Source organism: Rhopilema esculentum, chromosome 12 (assembly GCF_057945365.1).
Source record: "Rhopilema esculentum isolate cy_ngs chromosome 12, ASM5794536v1, whole genome shotgun sequence".
Lineage (NCBI taxonomy): Eukaryota > Metazoa > Cnidaria > Scyphozoa > Rhizostomeae > Rhizostomatidae > Rhopilema > Rhopilema esculentum.
The window spans coordinates 10,796,502-10,819,153 of record NC_142826.1 but is presented as its reverse complement, the minus strand read 5'-3'; the positions used below and the strand labels follow the sequence as shown (position 1 = coordinate 10,819,153).

Below are 22,652 nucleotides of genomic sequence, written 5' to 3'. Positions count from 1 at the left end.
TGATTCTTATTAAAGCGAATAGAGCTGGGATGGGGGTACCTTAACATGTTTTAAGGTACGGGACGTGTCATTATTTAGGGGTACTTTTCCTCTGAAAAGTGCGGAAATATCGATAATTTTTCGAAACGCTGTGGAGCAAGGGCAAGACAAAGTTATTGGGTGAATTATTTGGGGAAATGCTGGATCTTTTAAACGGGGCTTTAGATGGAGCTGATTTCGCTAAAGGTTGCCTTCGGAAGCATAGATGTACAATCCTTTATGAGATGTTCATGTCCTTCTTTCTAAGGAGCTAAAGAAGGAATTTGCATTCGAAAAGCTTTCAAATTTCGAAATTACAGGAACCTTTTTCTACGGAGCTTTCTAAAATCAAACTCCTCTCATGTAATCAAAAATTTCTTAAAAATTCACCGCCTTTACCCGCCCAATAAGTCCCTTTAATTTTGATTTTCAAAGTTTTAGCAAAGTCAAGGTCAGAAGAGACTAGAGTAGTACCTTTGTAAATACTGCATTAACATCACCACAAGAAAATTGTCGACACGAGATTCCGTTTTGTTGCTTAGCGGTACAGGCATTGCGTTTATGAGCAGTCACGTGGTTATTTTGGTTTACCATAGAAACGTGATTTGTTTGGTGTGCGCAACATCAAAGCCGAGATTTGTTGAGCGCATGCATGACATTCGAAGACAGCTGCCAAGCATTTGCCTCGAATTACTAAGTTTCTTTTATCAATTTTCAATTGCTACTAGCGCCATAAATTATTCCAAAAGATAGCCTAAACGTCTGAAATGACAGGGGAAAGCGGCAAGCAGAAGCTCATGATTGGGGCCATGTTTCGAGGTCCCGGCCCATGCTATGGTCTACCAGACACCCTCGGTTTTCAAAAGCACGATTTCACGAAGTCAAAAGCACCAGCTTACAGTTTTGGAGTGAGAGGAAAAGCCAAAGACAAAGATGATTGCAGTCCTGGCCCTGCTTATCATGTTCCAGAAAAGATGACACGAAATGGTCCCGATGGGGCTCCAAAGTTTTCGCTCAAGGGAAGGCCAAACTTGCAAGCTTCCTTTCGGACACCCGGTCCTGGTAAGAGCTGCTTTTTATTAAAAACCTAGAGATGAAACCCCAAATTTCCTCTAGAAACACATTTTGTAGCTCCTTTCTTGATCGTTTACTGGTATTAGCCGTTAGTCAAAGCGTTGACCTGGTAGCACACAAACAAAAACTGTTGAGTGTAATTTATTCTATGACTGACCAGGTGGCATAATTTGCAATTCGTAACTTTTCAAAATCACTGTTGGAATTATTAATAAAGTGTATTCAATTTTTTGACTCTATAAAACGCACAGAGAAAGAAAAATCGCAACAAACAGGTCTGGCTTATTGATATGTTGTTGACCTACTTGCATGTTTGCGTCGCATAGAATCTCTCCTTTTTGACGTTGTAGTATTCTTTATCAGATAAAAATGTATTTCTTATTAGAAAAAGCATATGATTTTATTCATCATATTAAGAGATAATCGTGAACAATTTTTTACCAATAAATTCAGAGAGAACAGTCCAGTCACAACTTTTTGTCACGTCTGACACCCTCCTTGTAAACCATAAATTAACACATATATAAACCTATACACTTCTCAACATATTGGATACGATGTTTCTTGTAGATGCTTATTATGCCGAGAAAGTAGTTCCACTAAGGGAAAAGAAAGCTCCAGCATATTCATTTGGTTCAAGAACAAGATATTCACAAAAAGATGGCTATCCAGCCCCAAACCAGTATTCTCTTCCAAACCTGACATCATCAAAAGTACCTCACAAGACAACTATGCCCAGTTATTCCATGACAAGCAGGTCAAAGATCGGGGGCTTTCATGAAGATTTGCAGAAGGTAAAATAGCTTCAATTAATATATCATAGGCACTGGGGTTGTGAAAACAGCCTTTGTAATGGCTTTGGGGGTAACTACCCCTTCATTTAATATTAATATATCACAGGACTGTCTTTTGCTGAACTTTTTTTCATTTGCTTGCAAATTTAGAGGAAAGGGGCTTATTCTTTTAATGATACTGGACACTGGAACTTCCACTTAATAAAGAAAATGGAACCTCCACTTATATCAGGTCAGATATATTCTCAATAATTCCACAATATTGTCTCAGAGTTTGTTTTTCTTTACATTTTAGACTCCTGGCCCTGGTACATATAAAGTTGTGGACCCAAAAGTTTACAAAACAAGACATGCAGAATTCTCAATGAGTGGAAGGAACAACATGCCAGGAGACAGCACCCAGAAACCAGGTCCAGGTGCTCATAGCCCAGAAAAGGTTTGATTAATGTTTGTTTGCATTTAAACAGTTTACTCGAATTGACCTCCGTACCAATTTAGCAGGGGTTGAAATAAGTTAATGAGTATTTGAAAAATTCTTTAAAGTTTAATAAACATCATTGGAAAAGCTTGGGCGAAGTCAACTCAACTCAGAATCATATATGTTCTTTAATTAATTATCCACTAATGTTCAAAAATGAAAATTGGGGTTATTCAAATTCCTGAACTTAACAAGCAAGTTAAAATAAGAGCATGAAGTTGTCCATTTTTCCAAAAGTTATTTAGGGACCAGGGCCATCAAGAGCCAACTTGGGCCCAGGAGTGATTCACAAAAATCCTCCCCCCCCACCCCTAGAAAATGTTCTGTGAGTTTGCCCATCCGTCTTTTGATAAACAAGGGAAACACCCTATTTAGGTACAATTTTCTTGATTAGGTTTCTTGATTGTAGATCTTGCAATAATCTGATAGCAACATGGTGTAAGATTATTATGGCCCCATTGAAGCACAGGCCTCAGACCTTTTGTCCCTTCTAATTCCCCTATAAATGCACTTGGTGGGAACAGCAATTAGATACCCAAGAGTAGGGTGATAGCAAGCAGCCTGGGTGCACAGCTTATATATTTTGAAGATTTCAACCTGGCTGTCAGAAATATTTCAGTATTCCACCGGATGATAGTGCATTCTAAGAAAGCTTGCTTTTTTGGTTATTGCTAGTTTTTGAATTTACAAGAAGCTGAAACCTTGTTACTCTTCTTCCAGTCATTAATATGCTCTGTGGACCTTAATCTTTATAAAATTGATCTGGAAGAAGTACTTTTGCCATCACTAAAAATTGCATATTATTGCAATAACCTCAGAGTTTAAGCATTTTTCTCTGTTTCAATGTCTTCAAGGTCATATCTAAAACAAAGCAGGGTTTAAATTTCTTTTGACACACAGCAATGTTTCTAATTGACGTAACTGGTTATTTCTTCCAGGTTTATGTCACTAAGAAGCTCGCACCGAAGTTTTCATTTGGTATTCGCCATTCAGAGTACACTGCTCCGATCATATTTGCATTTGACTAGATGCCATCAAGTAAGCAGCAATTTTGATTTTATTTTCTCATTCTTTTTTCTCGTTGAATGCTCATTGATCAAAATTCGGTCACTGTTGTTTTTTCCAAGTAAAGCCAGGAAAAGTACCGCCGTAGCAAGATTAAGCAGCTGGGTGTTTGGGGCTCTGAGGTGAAGCTTTGGAAATTTCTTTTTCTAGAACCTTGTTTGGTTTTATAAGGTAGCTTTAATTGTGTTAGCTGATATATTTTTTATCACAAAACAGTAAAAAAATGCAATTTACTTTCCCAGAACAGGCCCTTCGGCCAGTCTGCAGAGCGTGGCATTTCTCAACAAGATCTTGTGTGTGCAAGAGCACATATAAATACGTGTATGTGTGCAAGAGTGCTGACAAAGTGTGCAATACGTGTGCATACTGTTCAGTTTTAATCCAATGCGTGCAGCAGGCTTCTAATGAGCAAAGTACTTGACAATTTGTCTGACAATGTGTGCATAGCAATTATTTTCTGCAAAAGTGCTTCCAACCATTCCACAAATTTCGACTTCAGATTATAATTCAGCATGGGGTCAATCATATATTTTGTATGATCAAATTTCAATTATTTCAACTCCCTCCTTTGTACTTAGCCAAACTACAAAGGAGGGGGTGTGGGGTTGAAATATAAACCCCTAAAAGTTATCTCAGTCAGTTGATTCTAACATAATTCAGTCCACAGAATGATCTCTATATAAATTCTTGACCCTATAACCATGATTGAGCACAGGTCAGATCTGTGGTCTCCCAAATAACCATAGTTTCTTTGATTCAGCCCTTTTATGCTCCTTGTTAGTAATGGGCAAGGCCTCTTCATACCATCCCTCGCTTAGGAAATTGAGAATAAATCTAAGACTGTAGTTTCTCAGAGGATTGGAGTATGCTAGTCAAGCATGTCTCATTTCAAAATGTTAAATCAAAATACTGAGATATGAGATGACTCCAGAGCCCCCAATAATTGTCAGGCTGCAGTATGTTTCCTTTATGACGGTGCACTGAATGAGAAGGAATACAATGGGCAGCCCCCCCCCCCCCCCGAATAAGAATTTCGTTCCAACGGTACTGCAGCAAAGTCGTCATGATATGAATTTAGCACTACAATCAGAATTTCGTGTAAATCTCTCTGGTTATTACAAATGGCCGGTTTCAAGGACACTTCAATGAAAAGGGCACTTTGGCCACCTTGCCCCTCCTATCAAAAGGTGCGTTTGACCCCTTGCGACCCCCGTCTCCGGCGTCCCTGTTTCCCGCCCGTCGGTTTTTTCCTGTAATCACTAACATCTTTTACCGACCTTTCTAATGTTCCAACAGTTTTCATTGACAGCTGGTTGCTTTTGTGATCGCTGAATGGTTGAATTTATTCGACCAAAGGAAGGGGGTACTTAGGCAAGAAATTATCACAGTAAAAATGGAAGTCAGTTTTGATCTTTGTAAGATACCTCGTTCTGCCTAGAAGAATTTAATCTACACCTGGCCTGGCCTGATCTAGTATTGACGAGGCAGTAGACATTTGCTTAACCGTTCTGTGTCAGGGGCCTGGCAGTACCATTTCATTCTGCTCTAACTGCACTCCAATACGATTTGGCAAAGGTCAAGTCTTGAGGTGTAAAGAAAGACTGCATGAAAATGCTATTTTGACAGAACAAAACAACTGTCGTTTGCTGATAGCGTGGAAGCCTGATATGATCCTTTTCTCTTTCTCTGTGACCTTTTTCTCATTCTATATTGGATCCAATGCTAGTTTTACAAGCAAAACGATTCTCTACCTTGCATGAAAAAAACACTTGCAAGGATGCTTTTATCTACGGTGTTTGAAGGAAATCAATTTCCACACTAGCATTTATTATATCAGAAATTACAAAAATCCCTCTGCTTCAGTTAAAAGTTGAGCTGATTTGAGGGGGCCTTTAAAATATTTTTTAATGAAGAACCTGCAGATTTAAGTTACCAGATGCTTTAACAAGGAGAGTAAAATATGATTTTGAAAACAGCCATTTCATATTAGAGCGCCAGCTTTCTCACCACGTGGTAAGCTTTTACTGAAGAATTCTCTATATAATGCATATTTATCAACAACAAGTTGCAATATTCTGATGGTTTTCTGAAGTTTGAATTATTTAGCTTTTATGACTTTGTTGCGTTAAAAACGTTTAATATGAAGATGCAATCGTTTGATTTGGCCAGTCTTTTAAGGCCTGCCACACATCTCCCTACAGTTACTGCGTTTTATTAACCGCATGTCAACCTTCTGTGAAAGCTGAGTGAAGTTCAAACGAACGCAATATTATTGATCAAGCATAAGAAGTTATGTTTTACGATGTTTGATGGAAAGTTAATCCTTCAAACATCACAAAGCATCGTAAAACATGGTAGCCAAATGAATATAGCATGTTTTAGCCAACAATGTTGGAAGATGTTTTACACCGATGTTTCGTTCATTTTAGGTCAGGGTCTTAGTGTCTATTCTAGTTCTGTAGATATATTGAGGTACGCCGGAATACGGCGAGCATTGTCTGTTCTTTGTTTGTATTTTCAGGGTCAGTGACGTATTGATGGATAAAACCCTAAAGCATCACAGAAAATATCTTTGTCTAGAAGAAAGACTTTTACCTAGCTTTCTATGTAAATGTCGAGATACTCTGGTCTTTACAGTATTTTTCCATTTTCAACAGTAAGATTGAAAATTTGACCCACTTAAGTTGTCTGAATTTCCTATTTAATCTTAGAGACTCTAATTAGTGAAATAGTTAGTCTTCAAAGTTATATCCTGCCTAATCTTCCCTACTTCGTACCATTTGTAGACTGATAATGGACTTTTTAGCAGTTGAAAAAAATGAAAGAAAAATACTACACCCTGTCTTATGTTTTTGTGTTGACGATGTTGTCAGGGGAATATGGACACTTTTATTCTTTGTAGCTCCTTTAACATCAAAACTTTTGCAAGGGGATGTGTTTCAAGGGGATTACAAGTATGCTGTAAGGATATGAGTATCTGGCTCTTAATGTATTTTGAATTAAAACTTAGAATGATTGTTGTGATTTTTTATGATTTTTATGCATCCTTGACTGATTGTAAATGATCTTGTAAATTTTTCGAAGTATCAAATAGTAATAAAGCAGACTGTACAAAAGAAGTTTATCTGTTGTTCCAAAAACAATATCTCTTTCTAACGAATCTGCTTTCGATGCTGGTTTCCATCCAATCATTGTTTAAATGCAAAGGGTCGTTGTTAAAATCGTTGTTCTCCCTTAGGCCATATGAAATTAATTAGTTGATTCTCGTTAGCGCCTGTATCACATTTTATATTTTCATATAAAAGTCCCGCCCGTCTTAGATTTATTGAAAGTCAAACAAACTTATGCTCAGTTTTGCCTTATTTTTAGAAAATTAATAATCCAACTTTCCCCCAGTTTGTTATTCACAACATAAAACAATACGTAAGGCAAAGGATACCTCTCAGGGTGGTGACGAACATTTTTGTCCTCTGTTCTAACGTAAAAGGCTAGCCAAGACTGAAAGCTTAGACAACAGCAACCAAAAAGTTTAAATTTGTGCATTTTTGAATTTATGATTTGCCAGCTGTATTTTGTAATAGCGATTTGTCCTGCAATGACACGATAGAGCTGCCGTATTACAGCGCAAAAAACAAAGACGTGTGCACATTCTGTTGAGTTCGCAAAAATGTTAGAAACAGGTGTTGCAACACTATCCCTGCTGCGCTTGCTGTAAAGAAGGCGGGAAGAAATTGCCCCATATTGTTGCAACGCCGCACTTGAAAATGCCAGCCAAAAAACTGATACTTTTTTATCTTCTTCTTAAAGCCTGTTTGCCATCGTAAGAGTGTCGGCGATGGTCTGTGACAGTCTGCATTTGCAGTGGCGAAGCTAGCGGTCATGCTGGTCATGCTGAGCATTACTAAAAAATTTCAGAGCTAAAGACATTTATAAAAATGATTAAACATTTTCTTTATTGAAAAAGTACTTTCGAAACCCCTTTCCTCCAGTTTATTCTTATTATTCTACTGCCCTTCCCAATCTTGGTCCCTTGTGATTAATCATGCTCATTCTGAAGAGCATGACCTGCCATAGGGTTTCTTTACTTAGAGAGCCCCACCGCTCCTGTGAGTCGGCTGAGTTTCAATGACTTTTCAGTTGGTATCCCTGTGGTAAGTCATGCTCATTTGGAATAGCATGACCTCGTCATTATAATCATAAACCTAGCACTGATTTGATTTGATTTGATTAATAGTAAGAGAATGGATATTTCTTAGCCATTGCTGACTTGAATAAGCTGATTTATCAAAAGTTTAGCTTTTGTAAAAATATTTGTAGATATAATGTTCTCTCATCTGCAATGTTTTTCCAGTGTGATCAGTGTTTGTTGGGGGTTTTCAAATGCATAATTTTTCAAAATCATGGTCCCGAAGATATCTCCAAAAACCCACAAGATTGAAGAATGGGGTGGAAAGAACATTTAGATGTTGAAGTCATTGACAGAATTGATTGCAATCTAAACAAGAGCTATTTGATTTAAAATACTAAAAAGGGCGTTACCCCCCCCTTTTCCAAGCATCTATAGGGTGTGGTTGTGTATAATTTTCCTGGGGCTACGCCCCCAGACCCCCATCAGCCTTCTGTTCCATCTCCCGACTGTCACAGACCGTTGCCGACACGCTAAACTTGTGTCGAAAGGCATATTAAAGAGAATGATCCACTAAATTTGATTTTAACAATGATCTCTTATGGACCTTGATATGAATTAGCGAAATAAGACAGCTGTACAACTCAGTGGCGTACCCAGGGCTGCAGTAGTGGGGGGGGGTCTGGGGCTTAGCCCCCAGGAAATCTTTTCTGGACCACGCCCTTCAAACACTCGCAAATGTGGGGAAACGCCCTTTTTGCAAAATTTTCTCCCATTATTTTTTCATGTTAGCTACGGTAAATAGCAAATCATTTTAGAATTTTTTATTGACACAAGCATACAGTATACTGCCCCCCCTCCCAATGAGTTTTACATCGTTTTTGGACAAATCTCAAGGATCATATTTTAGAAAAGTAGGGGGTCCGGACCCCCCCCCCCATTCCCCTCCTTGGGTACGCCACTGGTACAACTATAAATGCAACATATTGCTTACTTCACAACACTGTATTCAATGTTTTAATGAAGAAATTGAAAAGTTGTTTCAAATACCAAGTAATACCCTGCAATGAGTTGCGACCTGTGCGAAGGCTTTCTGCTTAATTAAAAATGTCCTCAATGGAACTTGAACTGATGAACTGATACTGGCTGAACCTAATGATGACAATGCTTCTATCCCCATGGCCACCTGGCATTAGATTTTATCTGATTCCTTTATTCTGCAATCATATCATGTGCATCTATTTTTTGGCTCTGACAAGTGATTACTGACAATTCATACTGAATTCTTCGGCTGTTACGAGTGCAAGCACTAGCCTACTTGCAGGCTTTTGTATGGGAACAAATCTACGTTTTTGTACAAAGAACATTCTTCACACTTAGATTCTAGAATACTTTCTTGGTAAAAATTTCCGAGCTCTAAGCAGAAACACAAACGGTTTGTAAAATAACTGCAGTGAAACATCACCTTCTTTCCACCACTATCCTACCGCTAAAAATGTCCATCCCCTAATTCACTCCCTATGAAGAAAAATTTGCAGATTTAAATTACCAGATTTTTGGCGCCACCTCTGGGTGTAGTCTGGGTAATTTATGGCTATCGGGTTTAACTTAGACGCCAAAAAACGAAAAAATAACCAAATTGAGCGTAACACAGCACTTTCATGGACAAAAAGTTAGTAAACTGGGCTGTAAAGAAGCTCGAAGCTGTAAAAAGCTAACTAGATAGTCAAGTGTCAAAGTGCTTGAAATAAATATTTAAACAAATATTCACTCGCCTTATTTTTTTTGTTTGCCGGTTCCTAAAAATTTTGTACTGTCCGCTAATCGAAAAGAAAAAAAGCCAAATTGACTATTTTGTGCAAACAATATTGCCCGTTAATTAGAGTGTCCGCTAATTAAGTGTCCGCTTTTTAGAAAGTTTTTTATGAGAATTTGACCAGAAAACGATCACGATGATCCATTGGTACTTTTGGCCTTAAAATTTCCAAATGTTGAGAAATATAGTTGTTCAAAATGTATGATAATGTTTCAAACTAATATTTGATTGTTAGAAATATTTCAAATTTACATCAAGTTCGGATAGAATAGAATATTTGAATACGTGAAATTAGTCTTTTCAGTTTTTTCTATCCCGTCCGTCCGGCACGACAGACATTTGTATCCTTCTGAGGCGATGTGTCTATCCTCGAAGTGATTGCTTCAACTCATCTACACCTCCTTATGGGTTTCTTTCCTGACGCAAAAGGAGAAAATTTTGGAATTTTCCGCTAATTTTTGAAACCTTGTGAAACTATCGCTTCCATACTGTTGGGACCACTATTTCTAGCGGTGCCCCTATCTTAATATTTAATGATAAACGAAGTGTAAGATGAAGACTCAGAGAAATATCACCATTTTGTGTAACTATTTTGTATCAAATCCATCAATATTCTGTTTCACATTTTCGCCGATCACCATCATTACTTCAACTCTACTCCGACCAACTAACTTGTTACGAGTTGCAACATACATATTCACGTTGACTGAGACTTGTCGATTGATATTTTCCATACGTTTGTCCTTATTAGGTATTGAGATTCAAAACATGTTATTTACTACTGCTTTAAATCAAATATAAAATCAACATTATAATTAAAACTCTACATGCCGCCGTGTATCTCGGCACGTATTACACTACCGAATGTAATAACAATAACTGTGTGGGGTCTTAAGATACCAAGGAAGGTCTGGGCCCCAACACATACGTTACGGAAAATAAATTCCGTAATAGCCCCTTCTATTCTTAAAATAGAATTCATTACTTTATGAAGCTAGGCCCTCGACGTTTGCCCCTCTCGGCGGCCCTGATCTGACAGTGCTTACCACCACCTATCCCTCAGCAATTTTCTTGTCAAATAGGGTTATGTGTCGTGCAACTACAGTTTCAAGGGATGGTTGTCAATCTGTGGGATGCCTGTTGAATGAGTGGGATGGTCTCTTCCTAAATGAAAATTTACCCATCAATAAGTATTAGTGGGACGATTAATGACAACAAAGGTTTTGCATTTTTTATTATTTATGCTTCATCTTTCATTGCTCGTAGTTATATGAAAAATTCAGAACTATTGTTAAATATATAAGTTAAACGATCTCACAAAGTCTTTTTTTAGAGAAAATGCAGAGAGAAAATTGTTTTAGGTTTGCTCCAGTTGAATAATCTCTAACCAACTCCACTATTATCAGCCTCCGATGAAGGGGGGCCGGGGGCGGGGGGCCATGGCCACTCCACTTTTTGCAAAACAATAGAGTTTTTATAAATTCATTTGCTTTGATAATCTCCCTTGGCCCCCTCCCCACTTTCCAACTTGCGTCGGAGCCCATCCTTATTTATACGATTCTACACAAAAAATAAGTTTGCAGTCGAAGGATGTGCTTAGGATGTAATAATGAAGCAAGGCGATGCAATGAAGAAGAAAAGATCTAGGCTAAGATGCGAGGAAAGCTTATTGAAGAATGGCGTAATGTGGTAATGCTAACGTAATGTGGTAATGCAAAGCGGAGGAAAATTTGGTAAATTAATGTGGTTTTGTATAAGATTAAATAATTCATTGCTACATACCTATGTAGAGCGGGGATCTTTTAAACAATTTCTATTGGTGTATTTTATAGGAAAAGGACTTCTTACTGTAATCAAATTGAAAGCGAAAAATTACGTTTGCTTTGTGCAGGTTGAAAAGTACTCAAGCCAAACAGCACAAACGAACAGTAAACAAATATCATGAAAAATAATTTTTTTAAGCAATTTTGAACAAGAGGGCACTTACAAGTGGGGAATGGTTGGACATGTTCGGAAACCTTAGGGTCTAATTGAGAATCCTCCCCCACTAGTTTGTATGTTAAAAAATCCCCTGATTTAGAGACAAGAGCTTATCCCAAGGTTTCCCTTCGCAAAAGACAGCAAAAATAGAAGAAAATTAATGAATGAAATTAATGAATTAAAGTAGTCCAATTATCATTGTAGGTGTCTATTTGAGCATTAATGTGTACAAAAAGGGCTATATCAATGCGACATCTTTTTCGTTACATAATAGAATATAGCAGTGTTCGCTGAGGCTTAAAGGGCACAGAACCACGAGAGTTGGAAAATATGTACTCTGTTTAAGAACGAAGAGTCGATCGGTAAATTGTGTAGCATGTATATTCATAGTCTATGGTATATTTTTGAATCAGTCAGGGTCATTGGCGAATTGGTTAAAAGCTTTCAGGATCTTGTGAAAATATATGAACATGTTAGAATTGAAGAGAAAGAAACATTGTGTAATTTCAATGTCATCATTTTGTTCTGTTGACTCAAATAGAGCTCGTCAATTGTTAAACATTGTGTAATTTCAATGTCATCATTTTGTGCTGTTGACTCAAATAGAGCTCGTCAATTGTTAATGATATCTTCACTTCCTATTGTATTTCCTCCAGAAAGGAGAATTTTGCGATGTCTTTTATTCTCCAAAAACTTGCACCTCACAAAGAGTCAGTTCTGGTGTTATGTTTGACTGAACGTAAAGGTATCTGCCATAAATACGTGGTCTGCAAAGAAATGTTTTCGTGGCACCTTGTGCAATTCCTTGATTGACAGCACAAGCAGAATTATTGTCCCCATTTCCTGTCGTGCTGTTGCCAATTCTGATGTTGAAGTCTGAAAGGCGGCTACCGCAGCAATCACCTTAATAAATAAATAGATAAATAAATAGATAAATAGAATAAGTTAATATATTACAATGCATGATGCGTGCAGAAGGAAGAAGGTGCCACTTTGAATAAGAAAATATCTTTTGGATGAATTTGATGCATATTAATGTACAACTGGTTTTGCTTTCCTTGTTTATTTTATTAAGTTGTGTTCGGTGTTTTTTGCCAGTGGCGGAATTTGTGGGGGTGTGGGGGCGGTCATCCCCCTCCCCCAGGTAAGAATTTGTCGGCAAATCTGAGACTTTGTCGGTAAAATTAAATCTGGTTTTGGTTAAAACAATCTTCATTTGCTCATGGATAAAATTTTCAACGGCAAACCCTGGCAGTCCCGCGAGCAAACGCACACGCTTCTTGGCCTTGACTTGACAATCACGTTTCCCTTATCGGTAAAGAGACAATCACTAACAATCCCTTTTTTTCTACACCAAAAATGGCCAAAACGCTCGGCAGGAAGGAGGCTCAGCAGGGAGGAGGCAAAACTCAAATCCAGTCGCACAACTGTGAATTTAGGATGTCCCCAAAAGCAAGCATATCCAGATCCTCATAACTCATATCCAGAATAAACTCATCCACAATAAAAAATTTATCAACAAAATAAAGAAGCCGTGAGGGGGCCCTTGCGAGTGTTTCAAAAAATTATCATGCGGAAGAATGAACACTTATATACACTCATTTTTTATAAGAAACAAAGGCGATGTTGAGTACTCCAGTTTCTTAACCCTATCCAGACTAGGCTTTTTGAAACTTTCGGGAGACTAGGGGGGGGGGCACAAACTGAATTTAGGATGCCCCCCCTCCGTAATTTCTTTGTTCCTCTAGCTAGGACAATGAACTTTGTTTGGATGGTACTCTTATCTTTTCTCTACATTTTAGTATTATTGTTCAATTTTTAAGTCACGTGGTTTCACGATGACGTCATCATAATGGTGGCCGGGTGAAGCAAAAATTTAGAAAATTTTTGAAAATCTTAAAATATTCATTAATTCCAAAGCATCGGGCTAAGATATTAAAATAAGCAAATTTGATGCATTTTCTAATAGAAACAAGAAGATTGACACAATTTTAATGTTACTTCTCAAAATTATTAACGTTCCTAACAAAAGAACTCAACATATTTTGTATTTGGCTATAGTTTTTTCTATATAATTAAATGATCGATACAACCAAATGTCATGTTTGAGTTCATTTTTAATGCCTTAGCAGACAAATTATTCTAAACTTGCAGTTTTATTAATGTAATACCTATACATCTGTCAACAGATGTGTGCGCATGCGCAGCAGAAAAATCATAGAAAAGGATGTTGAATTTAAATTTTCTGGTCAGAATCATGAAAAGAGCACAAATTAATGCCTAGATACTAATTTTCATCAATATATCTACTTTTGTTGCGAATCCGTGGCAGATTGAACTATTTTTTACTTGACTAGTTTTGAAAACGCCCCTACACAACCCCCTGATTAATAATAAAAAAATTATCTTTTATATGAACATGTGTCAGATAGGTTAAAACTAAAAGTCAGGAGGTCTGAGGGGTATTGCTTTCAAACTCCTGAAGTTATGAAAGAAAAACCAACTAGGGGGGCACTTTGTGCCCCCCCCTAGTCTGGATAGGGTTAATGTTCTGAAAATTTCAATACGCATTGTTTCTTAAGAGTTAACAAGATGGGCTCAGCCCCCCCCCCCCTCGTCGTTTGTGCTTGGACACAGCAAAGAATCATGTAACGCAAAGAAAGCTGCGAAATATTGTTACTTCACCACAGGTCAGCTATTGACGATTGAACCAGAAAAAGAAAAGAGAACAACTGACAGATTTAAACGCATTGCAAACTTCATATGCAGGAAAATATACACAAAATTTGACATATATAGATAGAAAACCTCTCTTTTGTTAACACAAGAGAAAATTTGTCATTTCAAAATCCAACCAATGGGTCATTAATTTTAAAAATAAGGTTCTTTCTTAACAATGCTACAAATATCTTATATGCATTTTCTGGCCATTCTTAGAATGTCATGCTTCCAAATTTCTCTCGTCGCCAACCATGGTGGCGGCTTTCACTAAACCCCTGAGCAATATAAACATTTTGCCCTTAACTTGCAATTAAGTTCTTCCTGGTCCTTTCCCTGGTATCAATGTTCTGATCTCAGTTGCCCGCTCAACACAACCAATGTTCCTAACTCGCTGCTCAACCAAAGAACGGAAAAACATAAACCCTCGTCATCCTCAAATTGAAATTACTACATGAAAAGAAAAACTTAGAAATTTCATAGAGCTCCCCCCCCCCCTCCCTGTCAAAATTATACAACTACATCTCTGCTAAAAATGTATGCAAAATGTGTCGGTTTATTAAAAGTGTCTTTGCCGTCATGTGGTTTCCATTTATCGCAACGATCGCACATACTTCAGACGTTGGCATCAAATTTCAAAATGGCGGGAGCAGATGACAATGAAATGGAAAGATTTTAGCTGCAGGCTAACTGTTTTTGAATAATGGCGTTGGTGAAGAGAATTAAGGACCATCAGCGAAAAAGGAAACATAAACTTTAGAACCAGTACAGATTCTCAAATTCTCGAGGAGTTGTTGATACGGGATCTCTGCCTGACCCAGAGGACACAGATTTACTCGTTTTCAAGTACCTGTAGGCAGTCCTGAAATTTCGGAACTTTTTTACCGCATCTTCTGGAGTCATTTCAAATTTTGAGGCAATCTTCACCCAACAGTCATATTTCTTAAACCTGTTTTTATAATCTCGGTTATACTTGTTGTATACGCAGTCTTATTTCTGAACTTCCTCCATAAATTGGTGATTCTCAGATGTAGCAAACGCCATCTTGGATATTTGGGATTCCACAACGTGACTGTAGAAGAGAAGATTTGCTCTTGAAAGAGAGACTTCGATTGCCTTTGACGCAAGGGTAGCTGCGATCACAGATATAAAAAGTTTTATATCTCAAATGCAAGGATTGCTGGCAACGCAACGATCGCAGGTAAACTGAACAAAAACGTTTCCATTTTGACGCAACGATGGAAACCAGGTTTAACTTGCCATCAACAGGAACGTAAATACTGGGGGGTGTAGGGGGGGGGGGGGGGGGTTGTGACATCTTTAATCCAGTCGGAAAATTTGAGGACAGTCGGAAAATTTAAAGCTATTGATAGAAAGCTAGGTTAATGGGAAAAATTTGAATCATTTGTGAAAATTGAGGTTTTGACTCAAATGACCTTATGAACTGTAGCTCACAGTTCAAAAGTAACTGTCACCTTATGAAGCAAAGTAAAGCATCAGTTCAGCTGCACCTTATGAACAGAAGGTATAAGTTCAAAAGAAAATAGTTGTTTGGTAAAATGCAGTCCTAAAAAGAATGAAGCGACGCAATACAGAAAAATAGGAAATTTTGTATAAAAGTATTTTCAACTACATTCGTCGTAATGGGGATAGTGTCATAATCATTCCATCAAATTGCTTCTAAAAACGGGATACGAAATAAAGTTTTTTATATAATATTTATCAGTAATGCTAGAAAAAATAGAAAGAAAGGAAAAATCCGACAAATCCTTAAGTTGCTTAATTTCCAAGGAATACGCCGAGGTCTATGGGGCCTCATAAAGTGATGAAATCAATTTTAAGACTGGAATTAATCAAACGTAATAAGAGCATGCCTTAAAAACAACAAAATGTTTTAAACGATTGCAAGAAAATACCTGCAAGAAATATTCTGAAATGTATTTTAGCCTAATCTAAAAAGCGTGGTCGTGAAAATTTTCTACTTTCGAATATCCGCGAGGTCTCCGCCAACTTCCCGCTGGCCCCTTCAAACGTACCGCTAGCATAATGAGTGCCCCATAAAATAATAGGCATGAAATACCGTGAAGAGTTTTAGTGCGTTTTTTAAAAGAGGGTTCTTTGATCTAATAGTTCTATCAACTTGAGCCCCACCCCCCCCCCCCACTTTGAATTTCTTGATGCCGCCCCAGTGAAAGACTAAACGACCTCATGATTCTTACTTGCGAGAAAGACATTTGGACAACGTAAATTTAGATAAGATAGTGGAGCCATGGGCAAGTCCTGGAAGGAGAAAAATTAACACCTGATTTTTGGACTACGTATGTATTGATGAACTAATTAAACTAACAGTCTTTTTGCTCGATCTTCTAAACTTACGAAATCTAGAAACTTTATCTTACAGCTGAATAATTATTTACGAGACAATTTATAAGGTTTTGTTGGTAAAAAACTATTAAAGTTTAGGCCCTCAAACAAAAGTAGAATTGACCTTTTTCAGTCGGAAATTTTGAGCCCTTCACCCCCCCCCCTCCCCCCTAAAAGTATCTGTCATTATCTGCGCTGCCAATTTACGTCCCTGGCTATCAAACTGGTTCCTCACTTGCCTTCGGCATCAGGAGGGTTTTACGCTACACATGCAATATGAAGCAAATGTACTTCTGCTATATCGAGCATTCTTATCAGGTAAAATAACACTAACCTCTATGCAGTGGCGGACTGGCAACCATTTGACCCACCGGGAAAAGCAGCCAAAAGGGCGCCAATAGATGCTAAAGTCACAAAACTTTAGGGCTTGTAAAACGGGCTCGGAAAAACTTTAGCTGAGAATCAGTTTGTTGCAAGCATTGTCACAGGAAAGGAAACAGGGGATCGGGGGATGGCCCTCAGAAAATGTTTTGAAATCACACTATTTAGAATGTCAGAACATGCCCTATGTTGAAAATCAAAGTTTTTTTTTCATTATTGGCATTGGCATGAAGAAGATTCTCAGTCCAATTGACTTTGTTTTAAACGTCTACACGGCTGACAAAATTTGTAGTTACCAAATGATGTTTTGCCCTCAATTTTAGGTATCAAATGATGATTTTTCAGCTAGCGAGACACTATCTTCCAAGATTTTACAAAGAAAGCAACTTCTCTGGCCTAGGAGAGGAGATTCTTTTCGATTAAAATCGATCTCGAAATCTTTAGAAATCTGACGAAATACATGACTTCATTCTCATAAATTTTCCAAAGTTTCGCAGCATATCTTTGAAAAAGTAAAGGGGTGCCTCAGCACCCGCTAGTCCAATGACTGTGTTGCTCCTGCCTCTACGCTAGAGTTACAAATAATTTACCAAAGATATGATGCCAGTGCATCAGCGTGCGGAATTATTATCAGGTATTGAACATATGCTTAAAACTGTAGACTTGTCCGAAAAGTATCTGATAACATATCTTTGACAAATGGATTTTGAAAGTACCTGCTGCCGTCCGTTTTGCGCAAATTGATTCTGCAGATTGAAGGCTCCTTCTGTATAAGAGACTGTGCGTAGACATGGTAAAAAGGATGAAGAATTTCTTAAGAAAAGGCACAGTCTCTATTCCGGAACAAAAGTTTGAAGGAAGATTGGAATACTTTAATAGATAGTTGTAAATTTGAAACCAGTCTTTTTTCAAAACAGCCTGTTTAACTTTCCATTAAGTTTTAAAGAAGGCTCGTACATGAGGGCATGAATTCTCAACAAATTCCGTATAACGTTTTTTAAAAAGTTGTCAAGATTTTTGGCTACAATAATTCCTTTATTTGTCATAATTTCTTTTGGGCACAAAATTTCTGGTTGTAACGTACAAAAAGCATGATGCCTATGAGTTTTTAGTTGAATTGCAAAATAAAATAGCTTGCCACCATTAGGACGTTCAGAAAGTATTGTCCTCTATCGTACCTAGAACAGTTTTCACTATTAAAGCCTTGTTTCCATATAATCTTAACTGCCGGGAAAGTGTCGGCGATGCATCTGCGATGGTTTTGTCCCAACGCCTGCGATGCATCGGCGATCATCGCAGACAAGTGTTTCCATTTGCAAAGGCAATCGGTAACTAGGCGCAACTAGTTGGCTTGTAACCATGGAACTGAATTTTGCGGATATATTTTGAAAACCTTGTTCTGATGGTGTTGTACTTTCTCTTAGCTTCGTCCACCTCGATTCCCAAAGCCAAGCTTATTTCTTTCCAAGTTTTTCTTCAATGGAATTTTAAAATCTTGTGAATTTCTGTCATAAATGACTTTGTAATTGCGAACACAATTCATAAATGCTTCGCTGTCGAATTCGACTTCAGCTTCGTTGTCGGCCATTTTAGAAAATGGCGCGCGCTTTTGCAATGACAAACAATGGCTGTTGAAAAGAGCCGTGATTGGACAAATGGTATCACGTGCGATAAAATACAATAGGACATCGCAGTTGCATCGCAGATGAGTGTTTCCATACAAAATTTGTGGATCGCAGGCGTCGGGAGAGCATCGTAACTGCCGGGAAAGTAGAACATCGTTCAACTTTCCTGATCGTCTTCCGGCGTCGCCGATGCATCGCAGACAAGTGTTTCCATAAGAGAAATATCTGCCGGCGATCGATCGCAGGCGCATCGCAGATGGGTCGCCGACACTTTCCCGACTGTTGCGATCATATGGAAACCAGGCTTAAGGGATAGTTTATGGCTCAACCCATCTTTGATTACGTAATATGTGAACGTTCCCATACCCAATAGCCAACAGATAGATAATTTTATCCAGGTATAACCATTTTGATTGGAAAGAGTACAGGGTAGTGCTCAATTTATCTTTCCAAAGTGCGAGCCCTCAATTATTGGATATCAGGCACTAGGAATAGTTTGCTTTAGCCATAAGTCAAAAAACTAATATGGTTAGTCATAAGTCATGGGTTTCACAAAATTATTAGTCACCTCAATAGATATCAAATTAATTCAAGTATAGCGTACTTGCTTGAAAAATTAAAAGCTAACGAGGGTTGGAAGTGAGAGTAGGCTTTTTGGCTGCTACATATGAACAATTTTTGACATAGAAGGGGCAGAGGGCGCACCGGGAAATACCCCGGTGTCCCGGTGGGTCAGTCCGCTTCTGCCTCTATACCTCGTAAAAATTTGCTGTCTCCAATGCCAATTTCAACAATGAAGTTAGACGCAAGACTTATTTTTTAGATTAGTCAGTGGTTCTAATTCTACCGTTGTTTCTGTTCATTTTTCAGTAAACCATAACGCTTTGCAAAAAACTCCCTGTACTTGAACTTGTGGTATTGTAAAGTTTTCTTAGAATAAACCCTGTTTCATCCACGTCAAACAGTTTATTTCAGAATAACAGTTACAACAAATGTGAAATTGTTGAAAAATTTCTCTGCTTAATAACCTGACCTCTGTTTGTGATTTTTACTGAGTGCACCAACGAGCTTTTCCCAAAATCCACACGCCACCACTTTGATGTCCCCGCACAGGTATGTGTACAAGAGCCGTAGATCCAGCTGGTGCGAGTGTCTCCATCGACAGCTCTAGACGAATAACCACCAGCACACGTTGTAGGCTGCGCTGTTGCCTTCCCAAGGGCTATGTTTCCTTTATGAAAAATGTTAATCATTTACCATTTACAATCATTGCAAATCAATATTTAAAAACGATACTTTTTAGTCTGGAGTCACTATAACTCAAGACAATCGAAAAGTAAACAATTGAAAAGATGATTTTCAGGGAAGTCATATAGCCAGTTAAAACAATAAACGAAATCATGAAATGAGAGCCTACCTAATGTTCGGCATTTGTAGCCAACCGGATTCTCGCACACCTCATCGCATGCTTCGTTAAAAGCGCACATTTCGGAGCTTGTTTCTGTTCGGCACCTTGGAGTATCCTAAAGAGGCAACGGGCGTTTTTTTTATAAAAATAAGAAATAGTATGAATATTATAGTAAAGGACTGATATTTTGTTTTCAATCCACTTCTGTGCGTCGAGAATCGTGGCGGTGAAGAACCATCTTTGGATATGCATTCTCGGCAACCATAGTCTTCTCCACACACGAAAAATTCAAACTGATTTCATATTTCAAACTAAATGATAGCTTATTGACCTATGTATATTATTATGTAATGTCACAACCACCGTAGGATACGCTATTCATAAGCAAGTCTAAATATAGCAACTCTAGAGAGGAAATAATGCTGTAAGCTGTAACATGTTTATCTTTCATCATTGCATAAAACCCAGTTCAATACATAAATGAGGTTATGTCAAAAGCTACAAATTTTCTAAAATAGCAAAATAATAGGATATCATAAGTTTCAGTGTAGTGTAACAGTTTAGTATCAATCTAACAGTTTAGTTTCATGACTTGAAAGCACGACTCGAAAACAGGTTTTTGCAATCAAGACACGGACAGAAAAAGCAATATTTTTGTTGCACTGCTAGACATGAATAAGACAATATACTCAGTATGTGGCGCAGATTTACCAAAAGACTTGCAAGAAATTCCTAAACCTAGCAAGCAAGTGCCAAAGTCGGAAAAGGAGGTTATAAACCCCAACAGAATTAGAATTCGCTTGGGGTGACTATCTCTAAGCAGAACGATTTGTATCCTACCTTGACAGATCTCAACCAAAGAAAGCCCTTAAAGAGGTAAAAAAGAGAATGGAAGACAAAAGGTTACTTTGGTGCATGCCAATCGGCAAGATTTGAACGACATTATAGTTGAATTAGATGTTTCAAAAGTAACCTCAGCTTTGAACAACCTTTTTGTGGTATTTTTTTAATCATGCTTATAGCTAATTTAACAATCAGAAGTGAATAAACAGTCATCAAGATAACATTAGAATATTAAAGGAAAACAAATTATCCTGTGCCTCACCATGAACTCGACTGGTTGATAATGATTCCAACCCTCTACGGCCAAAAGCTTTTCTGCACCAACGTCATTTTTGTCTTTCGAAAGCAGCTGACAAATCAATGCAACCACATTGTAGTTGAAGCTTTTGCAACTTGCTTCATCAATACACGATTTAGCACACAGGGATAGTCTGGATGACGTTTTAGAAGAGATAATGTTTGCATCCAGTCTAGTTCCTCTGCCTCCAATCTTAAATAGAGATTCTTTCCTGCAATTGCCTCGGTATATTTGCACGCCGTTAACTGCTATAATGTGACATGAAAGTAATAAGAAAATTGTGTTCATTTTGATTAACTGTTGAACAACGAAGGCAAGAAAATAGTATACCATTGTCAATTCATTGGCACTAGACACCATTTGTGCTGCCATGTTAAATCAACTAAAAGCTTGCTGGTGGCTAGCATTAAATTCGTGAATTGCTATTTAGGTTGATTTAGTTTGCTTCAATGATTAATGCACGCAATAGAATTTCCTTTGTTTTAACTGTAGCTTATACTGGAGCCCTGAGCCTTGTGTGCAATAATTAATATGCCGGAAGCTGGTGCTTTCTTTGTATCTTAAGCCACCTTGTTGCGAGAAATCTCATTCACACATCAGGCAAATTAAGTATTTTCTTTCTTCAATAACAATCATTCCTTATTTCTTTATGTGTTATAGAAACCATGGTTTTCCTTAAATGTTCAAAAATTTTATGGGTTTTACTATGATTATAGATATTGTATCAATAAGGTTTTTAAAAAACTTGTCCTAAGGCCCGGTTAGACAAAAGAATATTCAAGTAGAATAATAGTTTTCTTTTATTATTCTTGTTTGTATTCCGATGAAGATTTTTAAAAATGCTAAATTCTGATTTTGAGAGAAATTGTAGGGTGTCGGTAGATGTTGTAATGGCTACATCTGTTCTTTCCTGCAGATCTTTCCTACAAGAATCTTCAAGAGTTATCGCTGTTGCTCTCCATATCCATTTTTGTTTGATGCTCAACTTTTAACAAGTGCAGAAAACAAAATGCACTCATATTGTGCATGTCTAATTATTATTCAAGCCAGGATGTAAATAAAACCAATGTTTGAATTAATTTATTATTTAAACAATAGAATTATGATGTAAATGGATTATTCTTTGAAAAATTCTTCATCGGAATGCAAGGAAGAACTGTGCTTAAAATAGTATTAATGTTGTTGATTATTCTTTCGTGATTATTCTTTAGCATTCTAATGGTTCAGCGAAAACCGGATTTCTGTATACAGTAATTCATTAGGGATAGTTCCTGATGCATAGGTTACTTGGTGGCACAGATTCTCTGTCGATGGTCGTGGATAATTCTCATTATCGGGGGTCTCCCGAGGCAAAACCTAGACAATGCCATTAGGTTAAATATGACCAGGTGGCACTTTTGACGTCTCTTTGGTAACTATTCAACCAAATCTATGTTATGGTTATTTTGCAGTCGTAAGAATATTAGCACAAAATCTTGGGCGTTTAAAAAAAAGTGCATTTAAATATCTAAAAATCACATTTCTAATTAGTTATCATAAGAATAATTTCCCCAGGAAAATAAGATGGAAAATAAGCACATTTATCCTAACTAAAAGGCGTTATGAAGCATGCATCAATTGAATCCATTTTCATCTACTTATCTGCTTTACTTTTTGAAAAGGCA

The 22,652-nt window shown here is 37.6% G+C and overlaps 2 protein-coding genes across 4 annotated transcripts; one reads left to right on the top strand and one right to left on the bottom strand.

Moving 5' to 3' along the window:
* The first annotated feature begins 636 nt into the window (after positions 1 to 636).
* LOC135681252 (ciliary microtubule associated protein 1A) lies at positions 637 to 7,255 on the top strand. Of its 3 annotated transcripts, none has more exons than XM_065195623.2 (5): positions 637 to 1,080; positions 1,663 to 1,886; positions 2,182 to 2,322; positions 3,303 to 3,402; positions 7,237 to 7,255. In XM_065195623.2, the coding sequence occupies exons 1-4, from the start codon at positions 786 to 788 to the stop codon at positions 3,390 to 3,392; spliced, it is 750 nt and encodes a 249-aa protein (XP_065051695.1). In that variant the 5' UTR covers positions 637 to 785; the 3' UTR covers positions 3,393 to 3,402; positions 7,237 to 7,255. The 3 variants fall into 3 exon arrangements, with proteins under 3 accessions (XP_065051695.1, XP_088967865.1, XP_065051693.1); XM_089111739.1 differs by lacking the exon at positions 7,237 to 7,255 and adding an exon at positions 5,954 to 6,548 and having other exon boundaries at positions 3,303 to 3,404; XM_065195621.2 differs by lacking the exon at positions 7,237 to 7,255 and adding an exon at positions 5,951 to 6,548 and having other exon boundaries at positions 638 to 1,080.
* Positions 6,377 to 21,514, bottom strand: LOC135681187 (uncharacterized). The gene is made up of 4 exons (XM_065195515.2): positions 20,953 to 21,514; positions 19,857 to 19,962; positions 19,473 to 19,670; positions 6,377 to 12,254 (listed from the first exon to the last, which is right to left on the bottom strand). The coding sequence occupies exons 1-4, from the start codon at positions 21,358 to 21,360 to the stop codon at positions 12,031 to 12,033; spliced, it is 936 nt and encodes a 311-aa protein (XP_065051587.2). The 5' UTR covers positions 21,361 to 21,514; the 3' UTR covers positions 6,377 to 12,030.
* Positions 21,515 to 22,652: the final 1,138 nt, after the last annotated feature.